The sequence below is a fragment of the Euprymna scolopes genome, chromosome 3, assembly GCF_053919585.1.
Source record: "Euprymna scolopes isolate OS-2025 chromosome 3, ASM5391958v1, whole genome shotgun sequence".
NCBI lineage: Eukaryota > Metazoa > Mollusca > Cephalopoda > Sepiida > Sepiolidae > Euprymna > Euprymna scolopes.
Window position 1 is genome coordinate 84,568,095 of NC_136484.1, and position 14,638 is coordinate 84,582,732.

At 27.9% G+C, this 14,638-nt stretch overlaps 1 protein-coding gene across 1 annotated transcript in view; it reads left to right on the forward strand.

Annotated features, from left to right (window-relative positions):
• The window catches only part of LOC145256819 (uncharacterized), a 145,295-nt gene extending 138,436 nt beyond the window's left edge, over positions 1-6,859 (forward strand). Inside the window, exon 9 of the mRNA XM_080115607.1 lies at positions 5,347-6,859. Within this exon, the coding sequence (XP_079971733.1) occupies positions 5,347-5,541 (195 nt within the window). The 3' untranslated portion in view covers positions 5,542-6,859. The remainder of the gene's footprint in view (positions 1-5,346) is intronic.
• Positions 6,860-14,638: the final 7,779 nt, after the last annotated feature.

Here is a 14,638-nt window from a genome sequence, read left to right on the forward strand (position 1 = left end):
CCTCAGATGCTATAACTTCCAAAGGTACGGATACCATTGAGACTGGTGCACATGCTCTCCAGTATGCATGAGGTATGGAGAAAACGAGACCCATACAGATTACCAAAAAGAGCTAAAATGTACTAACTGCCAAAAAGACATAACACAAACTCCAAAGAATGTGACAGAAGAAAGAAAAAGAAAAATTATTGAAATAAAATATACCAAAAATATGACCTTCCAAGAAGTTTGTAACCTAGCCGAAAATACAAAATACTCTAAAATAACAAAAAGAAATAAAATAAACATACCACCGAATTTAATAATTAAATAATAAAAGCAAATCCATCAAACCTGAATATATGAAGTTACTCAATGAAATAAGGGAACTAATGGAAGAGTTTAAAAAAACTATAAAACAAATCAACGACGAAAATAAAGATTTCAAAACTGAACAAAACTCCCAAACCAAAACTCAACCAAAAAGACCCATAAAACCCCAAAGTGCTACAACACACATAGAAACAACCCCTCTCATCAAAAAGAAAAACACACCAAAAAGTGCCCATGAAGGAAAAAGGAAACAAACCAACAAAGAAGTTAAAACCAAAATAAACAGACCACGCTCAATTTCCAGACCAAGAGACTCGATCCAGAACAAATTTGAGGAAACGGACATGGAAGATTGAAGATCAGACACCAACGACTAACAAAAGTCAAAAACAAATACATAAAATCAAACCATAACCCCCAAAATCATCCAATGGAACTGTCGGGGCCTAAAACCCAACATAAATGACTTATTACTTCTTATAACAAACCATCATATGTCTCTAAGAAACCTTTTAAAAGCTGAAGATAAAATAAATATAAAAAACTACAAACAATACAACCACATCTACAATACCTAACAGAGAGCCTCTGGAAGTGTACCTATACTTATTAGAAATAATATCCCACAAGGCAAAATAAATCTAAACACTAATATTGAAGCCATGGCTGCAGCAGCCACACTACGCAAAACTATAAATATCTGCACTATCTACATCCCACCCCAGGATCCAGTAAATGAAACAGAGCTGAACAAAATAATAAATCAATTACACAAACCCTTCTTACTGTTAATAGTCACAACGATATATGGGGATCTGCATACTTGGATAAGAAAGGAAAAAAATCTTGAAAAAATTATTAACGACCATAACTTGTGGTTAGTAAATAATAAATCCAACACCTATTTCATCCTGCTCCAGGCACCTACTCAGTACTAGATCTATCATTGTGTAACCCCACTATCTTGAACTACGGCTGGAAGATTCTAGAAGATTCATGGGGTAGCAATCATTTTCCAGTGGTTTTAACAAAACTGAAAGAAACAAAAAAACTATCTCTCCCAATGGAAAATGAAAAAAGCAAATTGAGAACAATATAAAAAAAATGCCAACAAAAACTCTGAGGAGGAAAACCCAAATAAATCCATAGAATATTTTTCTAAAACATTACTAGCCATTGCACATATACCTAAAAGTAGCAGAACTAACAAATAACAAAGACCCTGGTTTAACGATGAATGCCAAAAAGCAATTCGCCTATGTAAAGCTGCTTTACGAAAATTCAACTCCCAATCAACAAAGTACAATCTAAACCTTTTTAAGCAAAAAAGAGCAATAGCTTATAAAGTTATTAGAGATGCAAAAAGGACATCATGGAAAGATTATATAAATAAAATAAACTCAAATACAAATCCCAAACAAGTGTGGAACATGGTAAGGAACATCTCGGGTAAAACCTCTCCCTTTAAATCATCAAAAAACAACATCAAAATAACAGACAAAAAATACAGCAAATCTTCTCGCTGAAACCTTTCAAAACAATTCCTCCAGTAAAAATTACAGTCAATCCTTCCATAAGACAAAACAAGATACAGAAAAAAGATAAACAAATTAAATTTCAATTCAAACAACAAAGAAGAATACAACTATTCTTTTACTAAAAATGAACTCTTAAAAGCCATAAACGAAGCACATAATACAACTACTGGTGTGGATGAGATACATTATGAGTTTCTAACCCCCCCCCCCCCAAAAAAAAAAAAAATCAATAACACGTCTTTTAAACAGGCTCAACAAAATATGGTTCAAGGGAAAACTACCCAATAGCTGGAAACATGCTCTCGTGATCTCTATCCCTATGCCAGAGAAAGACAATTCAGATCCACTAATTTTCGGACCAATTGCATTGAGAAGTTGTCTCTGCAAAACATTTGTAAGAATGATAAATAAATGACTGAACTGGGATCTGGAAACCAATGACTCAATTGCCAACACACAAAGTGGTTTTAGACACAAGAGGAACAATGAACAACATAATCTGATTGGAAACCTTTATCAAAGAAGCTTTCATTAAAAATGAACATGCAATAGCTATTTTTTTTATTTAAAAATGGCTTAAGATACAACATGGTGACAGATTAAAGGGCAGACTACCCATCCTGATAAAAGATTTTCTATTTGATAGAAGTTTTAAAGTAAGAATCAGATCAACCCTATCAGACAAAAATACAGGAAGGAGTTCCACAAGGATGTATTTTATCAGTTACGCTTTTTAATATAAAAATCAAAATAATATTGTAAATTGTCTAAACAATGAAATAAATGGCTCCTTATATGTGGATGACGTTATAATCTGCCATAGATAAAAATATTCATACTTCAGAACACCAACTACAGATGTTCATAAAAGAATTAACATAATGTATCACAGAAAATGGCTTTAAATTTTCAACCAAAACAAATTGTGTCCATTTCTGTAATCATAGGAAAATGCACAATGACTCTGTTCTCAACTTAAAACAAAAAAAAAAATTGAAATAGCTGACCAACATAAATTTCTGGAACTTATTTTTGATAAAAAACTCTTCTTCATCCCTCACTTAAAATATTTAAAACAAATGTTTCAAAACCCTACAACTATTAAGGGTTATAGCAAATACTGAGTGAGGCTAAGACTGCTCATCACTCCTAAAATTATATAGAACCCTGATAAGAGCCAAACTAGACTATGGAAGCTTCATATATGGTTTAACCAGAAAAAAGTTATCTTAAAACTCTGGACCCCATCTATCACACAAAATTAAAACTTGCCTTGAGGGCATTCAAATCCTCCCTGATAGAAAGCCTATATGTTGAAGCTTATGAACCCTCACTAAAATTGAGATGTGAAAAATTAGGCTTACAATCTATATAATTATAAAACTCAAATGACCTTGTAATAGGTGTTGTAACCACACATCCAGTTTACAACTTCTGGTTGCGCATGCATACATAAAGATAAAGATTTTCAGTGTCCCAATTGTTTGTTTTTTTTTTTTTTTTTTTTTTTTGCATTTAAATTATCCAAGTAAACAATTGTTAATACTTTCTGCTTTTTTTTTTTTTTTTTTTTTTTTTTTTTTTTACATCGTTCATTTCCGCATCGTCTTAATTAGTTTTATTACCTTATTAACATATAAATGAAATATTTGACCCAATGGGTCATGAATGCTTGTTTAAAATAAATGAAAAAAAGTTACATTTTATTTTCATTTTCTATTTAAAAAGCCATTCTTAACATGGGGAGTGTTTTTAACTATTCTGTACTTTCAACTAACAATTTCATTTAAAAAAGATATCAAAATTTGAATTTAACTTTATGGTATCTGTTCAGTGCACATTTACCACTTATGATTCAATGGCTGTATGTTTTTTCAAAAATAAACAATTATAAACAGAACGACTCATAGAAATCTATATTCTTTTTTCATTTTAATATACTTTCATAGAAATGTTTCTGTTATGTCACAAAAAACTATTTTCTTTACATCACAAGTGTCACATTAATTTACATCACATTAATTTAAATCACTTGTGATTTATATCACAAGTGTCACATTAATTTTCTTTACATCACAAGTGTCACATTAATTCCATAGCTCATAACATACTGACCCAATGGGTCACGGGTAGTCTAGTATTATCTAAAACTCAAATCAAACCCTCAAAATTCTGCCTATCAATGCACTTTTGATCCCAACTATACACCTCTATTTAAAAATAATGGCTGTTAAATTAACCTAAAGTCATTAGACCTGACAATATATACTAAATCTTGGTCAGACTATAGAGAAAAACTAAACAACTTTCTAGATTCTTACCCAAATTGGACGCATATTTACACGTATAGTTCTAAAGATCAAAACAAAGTGGGATGTGCCGCTATTTCAGAAAACACTATTCAGCAGAAAAGGTTACCAAATAACTCCTCGATCTACCAAATATCTATAGTACAGAAATTACAGCCATAAACTCACCAACCAAAACTCCAAGAAATTCATAATATTTGTAGACTCATTATCAGTACTAGAATCATTAAAAAATCAAAAATTAAACAATCCCTTACTAATCAAACTCTTACAAAAGATCCATTCTATTATACAACACAAAACTTTCTTTTGGATTCCTAGTCACTATGGTTTCCATGGAAATGAAAAAAGCTGACATGGTGGCCTAAAATTCCTTAAAACTCCAAATAAGCGACAAAGGTCCCATATGCAGACTTCAATAAACAATTTTATTACAAGGAAATGGCAAGAAAACTGGAACAATTGTCAAAATGCTTCCAAATTATACCTATACTTAAAAAAAACCTACAAGATCTCAGAAGATCACGTAAAGAAGTAATCTTATCATGTATCCAGATAGGACACACATACATAACTCATTTCCACACACTAAAAAGTGAAGAACCTCCCAAATGTATACCATGTCACAAACCTTTATACAGTGAAACACTTTTTACTTGACTGCTATGAACTCGCACAAATTCGTCAACACTATTACAAGGCCACAAGCTTAAAAGAACTCTTTAAAAAAAAAACTTAAAACTATTCTAAATTTCCTAAAAAGAGCAAATTGTTACCATAAAATATGAATACTATAAAATAAGAAAATATATCAAAACATTATTCGAATATACCCAATGAAAATCGACTCTGAAAAGATCTAAAAATTAAAATTTTATATACGGCATTAAATGACCCAAAGTAGGTTGATATGCTGATTAAACAAACAAATAATTCAGATGATAGACATTTGAACCTTATGGTTTGGACCTCCTAGAAATAATAAAATTGAACACTTGTTATAAAAATTAAAGACTTTTTGCTAACCATTTGGTAATTAGTTTATAATAATCTAAAGAAATTATACTATCCTTTTATTTTTTTCATTTATTTTTTGGAGGAGACATTTTCATTTTCCAGCTTCTACGAAATATATAACTTTCTAACTATTATTCTAAGTGTGTGATGTCATATTTTATATCTTTTAGATGTTTCATGCAAGCCTGAATATTACAACAAATGAACGAATCAACTACCGTCGTTATCAGCATTTAAAAGATGGCAAGGGAAATTTTCACAATCCATATCACAAAGGCATCAAGAATAATATACTAGAATTTTTCCATTTGAAACGATCCCAGAGTGAAAAGGAAATTGAATTCTTAAATATGGACATTGTGTGAGAGTAGCTTGTACAAACTAAGACTATCACTAAAGAATGGCACTTGCAACTGGCAGTTGTTAAAAGCAGCAACAGACGCAATTCTTTTGTCTTTAAAATATCACAATAGAAACATTTGTGCTCTGAATTCATCATATATAATATCTTCTTTGGATATGTATTAATGGGAATAATTTGGAGAGGACCTTTGCGATATGAATAAGGTAAAACTAATAGAACAAAAGCAGCAATAGATCTTTTGAAGGTAAAAACATGCAGAAGGAAGTGAAAATGTGTGGCAATTTTTTATTTTTCACCAGTCACCAGATAAAACAAACAGTAAAGTTTACATATAACATAAAACAAGATTTGCATCAGATTGTAATTGTAAAATTTAATAGTTTGAAGAGATTCTATAGTTTTGTTTTTCTACCTCCATCTTTTATCGTAAAAATTTCTCTTCAAATTAATGCCAACAATTTCTTAGTTGTTATGTATCTGAATAAGATATCCAAGTTTACTGAAATGTCATATGAATTGAATAAAGGTGATTTCATTGGCAAGTCAGTCATCATATATATAATAAAAATTAAAAAAATATTCTGGATTTGATACAGAAACATTTTAATGCAAGCAATTATTTCTGGTCATTCCAAAAACATCTGCTGATGAATAAAATATGAATATATTTTTGAAAAGGTTTCATCAGTGTACATTTTTATGTGCCACAATCAAGCCAGAGAAATAATAATGTATCTTGTTTGAACTTTTACCGGCTACTGAATAGAATTCAAAAAGAATTTCCCGTTGGGTTGGAGAAAATAGGATAAAAAAAGCATAAGTTAAATAAATAACTTTGAAATGTTGACTGCTGTGTTTTGATATTTCACTAACTTGATTGTGGCTGATAAAATTCTAGCCTTTCCAAAAATATTTTATTTATTTATTAAGAAAATATTTTCAGAATAGACAAAACAATTGTTTCTAATTAAAGTGTTGTTAATCAAACCCAGAACACTTTTTGAATTATTATATTTTGACTTGTAAGTATGTTACTAAGCTACTTTCTAAACTTTTGTGCATTATATTTTGTATGAATAATACTATAGTGAAAATTCATTTAGTCAGAAGATGTAAGTCTGATCTGTTGGGTTAGGAAAATCATGACTACTTCATATTCATAAGCAAACTAATCTTAATTTGCTTAGACTGAATATAAAAAGTAGTTATGATTTTCCTAACTCAATGGATCAGACTTACATCTTCTGAAAATGCTGGTATCAATAATGACTATTACAATCACTGTGTTACTTACAATAAATATATTAAGCTCTTACAAATATAAATGAGCTCTCTGTGTTTATTCCTCATACACATTAATGTCTATGCAAAATCATATTCTTTTTTGTATTTTTTAAAATTATGTTTGAATTCTAAAAATTTTACAACTATTTTCATTTTAGCTAGATATTGAATGTACAATTCATCTATATACTGTTAGGCATATACACATGTGAAATTTGTGCATAGTTTGAATATAAAGAAATGATTTTAAACATCTTTTCATAAAAAAACTGTACAACATTTTCTAAACATACATGTTTTTGTTTTCTTAAAGCCACTTTTTGATGGTATTGTATTTTCTCAGTTATTTTTTTTTTTTTTGCTGAAGATTTTTATTTCTGAATTTACGTTCTTTAAAATATGTTTATCTAAGTTTGCCAGCTGTAAACTGAACAATCAAAATATGCAACCATTTTGAATCAATTTTGTTAGGAGGCATCATGTAATATCATCCAAAAGTTGTTTCAGAACATTTTGAAAAGACGAAATGAAACATTTTTAATATTCACAGCTCCCATCCAAACTTTGTTCTTTTCTTTTTTACGCATTTGGACATGTTCCTTTTTTATATAATTTTTTTTAATACAACAATTATAAAAATAATATTGAATGAAATTAGACCTTTTGTCCTTTAAAAAGAACATAGAGGAAACTCCTCTTAAAACCACATTTTATTGCATCAATGCAAATAAGTCCTAAAAGTGGATTAACTTTTTACATTGGGATTGGTCTTTAAAAGTATTGAATAAAGAAAAAAAAAGCCAAACAAATCTGCAGTTCAACTAAAAAAAAATTACAAAGAAAATGATGGTGCTTCTACACTATTAAAATAAAATTTTGTAGTCAATAAATAGGCTTTTCAGATAAAAAATAATGGTTTCTACTAATTTGTATTGTCAATTCTAATAAATTACAATGTTAGCTTCCAAATTATGCAATCGAAATTACTGAATAATTAAAAAGAAAACAACTTTAATCTTGTTAGCAGGTGAAAAATTGCGGCCATCTTGTTTTTATATATTATAATTGAAATGGAAAATCACCTCCCTTTTGAACTCTGCTGTGTCTTACATAAGTAAATACGATTGTTTTCTTCAAATTATATTTTTTATTTTCTTTACTAAATAATTTTCTACCTTATTAATTTTTGTAATTTTTAGATATAATCATCTTAAAAATACAAGGAATACGTAGATACCATTGTTTTCATGTGAAATTCGGTATTACGATTTCCTAAATTTTGTTCTGATAGTGTAGAAGCGCCCAAAGGGTTTTATAGAAAACAGTTTTTTTTTTTATTGCCTGCATATGTGCTGGGTGGTAGAGGCGGAGAACATAATGAAGACGACACGTATAGTATGTATGCAGAGAATGTGCATACGTGTATGTTTTTTTATATATATTTTATAGATACAATTTATAAGTGATAAATACCAAATCTTGTTCATTATCAAAGATAATTTCATGTAAGCCATGAAGAAATTGAATTGAGGCTTCATAAGTGCGCATTTTTGAAAATGTTTAAATTTTTATTTATAAAATTATAATTTAACCTTGTAGAAATTTTTTTTTATTCAATAAAAAATCAATTTCAAATCTTTATTAAACAAAAAAAAAATTAACCTGAAAATATATTTGCTTGAAATATTTTTAATCAAAAAAGTATAATAAAAATAGTCTAAAAACTTTCTTTGACTTATGTTTTCATGTAAGTGAGATAAATAAATCTGAAATTTTGGAAGATCAATTCAACATTTTTTGACAATATTTTGGCATTATCAGAATTTTGTTTTGATTAAAAATAATATAAATCTATACTGAAAATGCTCTTATTGGCAGACAATAAAAAGAATAATTGAAAAAATAAACATGTTTCACGAGTGGTTTCAAATATTTGGATTTAACTGTTGACAATGACTGCAGTATCTTTTTGGTAAAATCACTGCTTGAATACTTGCTCTATCTTACTAGTATGATCTCTTGCTTCTTACGGTTCAGGAGACAAAAATGTGGCGTTGAACTTCAGAACACATCATTGTGAAAACTGGATTCAAACTGGAAAGAGTGGAAGGAAGGCCGAAATAAAAATCTTTAAAGGCCGGGCTTTATTTTGACTAAATCTTTTTCAAGTTATTGCAGAGGGAGAAATCTGATGCTCAGAATAAACGCAGTAGAAAATGTATGAAGAAAGGATGCACTTAGTTGATCATTTCATTTAAAACTTCTTTGCTCATTACATTCTTATGAAAAATTCTCCACATGTGAAACTTTTTATTTTTTTTAATTAAAACATTGCCATATTTAAATTTTTTTTTTTTTTAATTTTTAAAAAATTTTTTTTACAACTCCAGTGTAGTTTTATTTTTAAATAAAAAAAAATTCTGTTGAAACTGGTATATTGGTGAAGCGTGAATTGATTTTTTTAAAATTGCGTGAAAAATCTTACTGATACAGAATCTCAGCCCCCCCCCCTCCCAAAAAAATAACTTTTCCTACAAATGAAATGGATTTGGTTATTCTGCCAAAACCAACATCTAAATCAATTTTAACAATGTGTCCTTTGCCAAATGCAATATTTTTCTGTTTTAAATTAATTTTTTATCATTAAATTAAAAAAAAAATCGGATGCTTTTACAGATCAGATTTTCAAAGTTAAAATATTGGTTTGGCAAAACCACACAAACAGAAACAGATTTCTGTAATGCAGGAAAAACGTATTGATTTAAAAATGTATTTTATTTGTAAATTGTTGCTTTTTATTTATTCCCTTGTTTTGTATATATTTTGCATTTGTTTCCGTGCTATCCTATATTGTATTTTTTTCCAAAACTTTTATAAAAAGTTATTTCTGACTGAAGGTGAACCATTTCTTGAATCTCAGATCCAGACATAAAGAAAACAAATTACGGTAAAACTAAAAGAAAATAAATAAAAAAAAACAAAAAAAAAACCAACAAATTTGATAATTACAAAAAATATATCGTCCTTAATTAATAATGTAATCAACAAAATGTAAAAAATATGATTACAAAAATAAAACAAAAGAAAAAGCAATATTTTAGAAAAAATGCAACAATATAAATAACTTGGTGTTTTTTAAATTTTTTTTTTATTTTTTATTAAAACTTAGCTATGTATTTGTGTGGTTGCCTTTGAGAGCTGTTGTAACTTGTTACTGAATTTTATTGAGCCAATATTGGCAGGCATAGGGACTGATAGCTTTTATCAGATAAGTTGGTTGCTTACAACTAGTTTCTAATTTAAATTACAAAAGATTTTTCAGTCAACATTTCTCTTTAATGCAGTTTGCTTTTTTTGTAAGTTTTAATAATTTCTTATGATTTAAATACTGAATAGCCAGTGTTAGGAATGTTTCAGTGATTATAGTCTCTGAAACCAAGTTGCTCAGATTAAAAATCAAAAGTCAATGTTTTTCCTTTCAATATTTACTTTTGCATTAAATTATTATCAGTGTTTATTTACTGCTTACACGCTCCTTTACATAATGTATAACATTAATTTACATATCTAAGACTAACATAATTTATAGAGTTGCATATGTCGAAGTATACTTACACACACACACACACACACACACATACCAATCCTGATATTTTGAGTATTTCAGCTAAAATCTTTAGATTTTGAATTTTATTTCTTCATATTAAAACAATAAGATTTATTGTGCTTACAAATTATTGTTGAATGATTCATTTCTGATCATCAATGGGAAATTAATTCAAACATATAATCTACTGGATGCTTTAACAAGGAAATTGTTTCCATCTAATGAACATGAGATTATTGATTAAAACTTCATAAAGTTGTATGTAGCATATCTCACGAATTTCCAATGATGTTTGTCTTCACATGCATACACAGGATTCACTTGATTAATTTGAAGGCCTTTTTGTGCTTTCTTTTTTATACTCGGAATGAAAACAAATTAAAAACTATATTGAAATTATTCCATTGAATTTAAAAAAAAAAATTTTGTTAATATTTTTATCTGTTTTATAATTTTAACTACGTCAATATTTTAAAGTAAATTAATTTTTATTTAAAAATTTTAGTTTGTTTTATATTTTTAAGTAAAAAAAATAGTTACCATTTTGCTGAAGTCTAATAAAGACCTGTTTAAAAAATGATTAAATACATATGAAAAGAATAAAATGGCTTTCAAAATGTATAAGCTTTTATTTACCATTTTTATAAAAATCAATGAAGTAATAACTCATTTTGTTAAAACGAGTGAATAAAAGAGAACCTGTCTTGTTTGAGAGATCTGCACAATCAAATGAAACTAATTGTAATGGGCAAGTGAGTTACAGATAGCATCTCCAAAAAAATGTTTACATACAACTGCTATGCAAATTTTTTTCTGATATGAAATAATAGAATTAAAAAATGTAAATATTTTTTAGAAAAAAGTTGATGCTGTAAACAACCTGTATGCAAGTTGAAATGTGTACTTGATTTTTGTAAATGTTTAATATTGTTTTGTTGAAGATCTCATGCTAAATCAATTTTGTGCTAGTTTGTAGGAACACAAATTGGTTTGTGATTTTATTATACATTCACAGAACAATTGCTAATTGGATCTGCGTCATACTCAATGATATCCCATAATATTTAGCATTATTATGTAGTGTTTTAAAAACTTTATTAGTGGTGAAGTTACCTAATAGTTAATTTTATTTTGATGTTATTTTAGTATTTTAAATTATTTTATCTTACCAAGAATGAAAAACAGCTATTGAATATGAAAAAAAATTGCATTATGAAAAAATAATTTTTCTATTCAAATTAATTTTAATGTGTTTATGCATTTGTTAAATTGTTTTAAGCTAATATTCAAAGAATTCTAATTCCTTAAACTCAAAAATTGTAAAAATATTTTACTCATATACAAAGAATTTATGATATTTTATATAAAGATAAGATTGCTATTTTGTATTTTGGGATTATCAAGAATATATGTATTGAAAGATGTTTTCTACAGTTCAGTCATTATTAAACTAAGATCTTTTAAGAAATATGTGAGTATAATGTCATTGTGTTTTGTTTTAATTTTTAGGATTCTAGAACATGAATTTACTTTTGTGTTTTTGTTTTAATTGTTGAGATAAAAATGTATTTATTTGGTAGAATTGAATCTATTGATATTTAATATAAGAAATAGTATGAACATTGTGTAATCTTGTGTAATTTGTAATGAAACGTGGATATAGATAAGTAGGTAATCATTTGCTGCTCAGGACTTCCTTTTCTTGGCTTTGTTTTTAGTTTGAGAGAATTTTATAAATCAGTCATCAAAGATCCTCAAGTCAAATAAAATCACTTCATTCAAATTAAAACGTTTTTACAAACTTTTGTAAATGCTGTTTTCAGTAAATAAACTCATTAATGCTTGGAATAGAATATTTCATATAAATTTGTTTAAAAAAAATGTATGCAAAAAAAAAAAAAAAAATTGACAAATGTTTTTGTTTATTCACCAAAACTTTGTCTACGTCATGTGTAGTTGAAGTGTTTGCTGACATGAAGTGGATTTTGTTGGAATATAAACAATAAAGATCCGCCAATTCTTTAATATTTTTGTTTTGTCTAAAGTTTGTATTTTGTATTGTTTTTTGTTTGTTTTTATAAAATGCATTAAAAATTTAAAATATGGAAAAATTGTAAGTATAAATTTCATTTTGTAAAGTTGAAATTATTAAAAGCAAAAACAAACAAACAACCCCCCCCCCAAAAAAAAATGCAGTGTGTAGATAAAACAAAAGATGGCCAGAAATGCAAATGTTTTTATATTTTGTACAGAAAAAAAAAAAAAAAAAAAGCAGTCTTATTTTGGTTATATTATTTGAAAAGACGAAGTGTTTGTGTTGCCATAATGCAAAATATTTTTTATGGTTTTAAAACAATATCAAGCTTTCCCTACACCGTAGAAATGCAGACTAATGTTAACCGTGAAAAGCATTTAATGTTTCTCAAGTTTTCTATTAATATGCTCTACATGTTTTGTAGTCTCATCCAAACAAGTTGGGTTTGTAACAGCCGAGTGGGCATTTAGGATCAGGGCCCGGCTTTTTAACATTTTTTTTTCATTGTGATTTTCTTTTTAACATTTTTTTTTCATTGTGATTTTCTTTTTAACATTTTTTTTTCATTGTGATTTTCTAAATTTAATAAAATGTAGCAAATCCTTTGAGAATATTTAAAATGATAGCTCTTGATATATATATTTAGTATCCATAAAATAAGAAAATGACAATATAAAAATATATACTAATACATACAGATTTATTCGGTTATTCAATAAGGATGATGCATCAATTAGGGGTGGAGGATAAGTAAAATTCGGCAAATGTGTATTTCAGTGGCGTAAATTATTTGACAACAAAAATTTACAAAAAAATATTTATTTTTATATAAAACACATTATTACACCCTTAGGGTCTAATGTGTTTTATATAAAAATTATTTTTATAAATTTTTGTCTGTCAAATAATTTACGCTGTTGAAATACACATTTGCCTAAAAGTCTTTATACCATGGTATTTCAAAGCCTAATGCTTCTCATCAGAAGAGGAAAGAAAATGCTAGGTAACATAATAGGGATGCGGCATCTAGCGATAGTTACATTAGGAATGAAATAATTGTGCAGTGAGAGATAAAATATTGAGTTTTTGGGGAGGGGATGGGAGAACTAAAGTGATCTCTGTGATATAAAATGATGTAAAATATCTTTTCTTATATAATGGAGGTTGGTGTATAGCATATCTGCCATGGTAGGTTTGATTTGTGTGCAATATGTGCAACTAAACTCTGAGAAGGATATAGAGTAAGTGATTGAAAGAGGATGTTTATTTAATCATATGTATTAATGAGTTATAACTATGGAAGAGGTTTACTTGAAATAGGCGATTTATGCTAGGTTCATATATATTAGTAGGGGTATCGGAATTACAACTCCGTATTTAAATGAAGTATAAATTATTAAAAATAATTAATATAATAAAAGTAAGGGGATCAAAATATAATTTTGAATTTGTAAAAAAGACCCTGGATGAGGGTTTTTTTTTGTGGAAAACAGTTTCTTTGCTTAGAATATATATTTCTTGATTATACTAATATTTCTCTACTTTTTAAAATGGAGAACTGTTATCAAATCAAACAAATAACCTTAACTGCTATTAGTATTGTTTTTAATGTTTTCTCCTATCTCATTTGTTTATACATATTTACACAATTGGACAACTCTGCAGCCAACACAAACAATAAAAGCCATAGACCAAAGTCCTAGATTGAATTTTTGCCCACTTTTAGGCTCATCAGTAGAACATATCCAAACACAGTAATTGAAACCTGAGTCACATGTCTGGATCTTCTGATCTGTGGCTTTCATGATTTGTGTGGGGTGCAGCATTGTTGGATTGTGGAAATAATTATATATCTTGCATTTAAAATCTCATATCGTATATACACGAGCTGTATTTACCTAATATTGCCTGGGTGAAGAGCTTAAAGCTAAATAATTTAAAATATAAGTATGTTTACATTTTCTTTTAAATATTTGATTAATAGTTTAAAAAATATGTCGATATATATATATATAAAATATGTGTAAAGGCGAGAAACATGATATCTTAGTTTAATTAATACAGTGAATATTGCTAGTCAAAGTAACTCTGAATGGGTTACTGTTAATCAGATATATTTTTTATTTTAGAAGTTTCCGGAATATTTTTTAAGTGTTTTATTTTATGGTACAG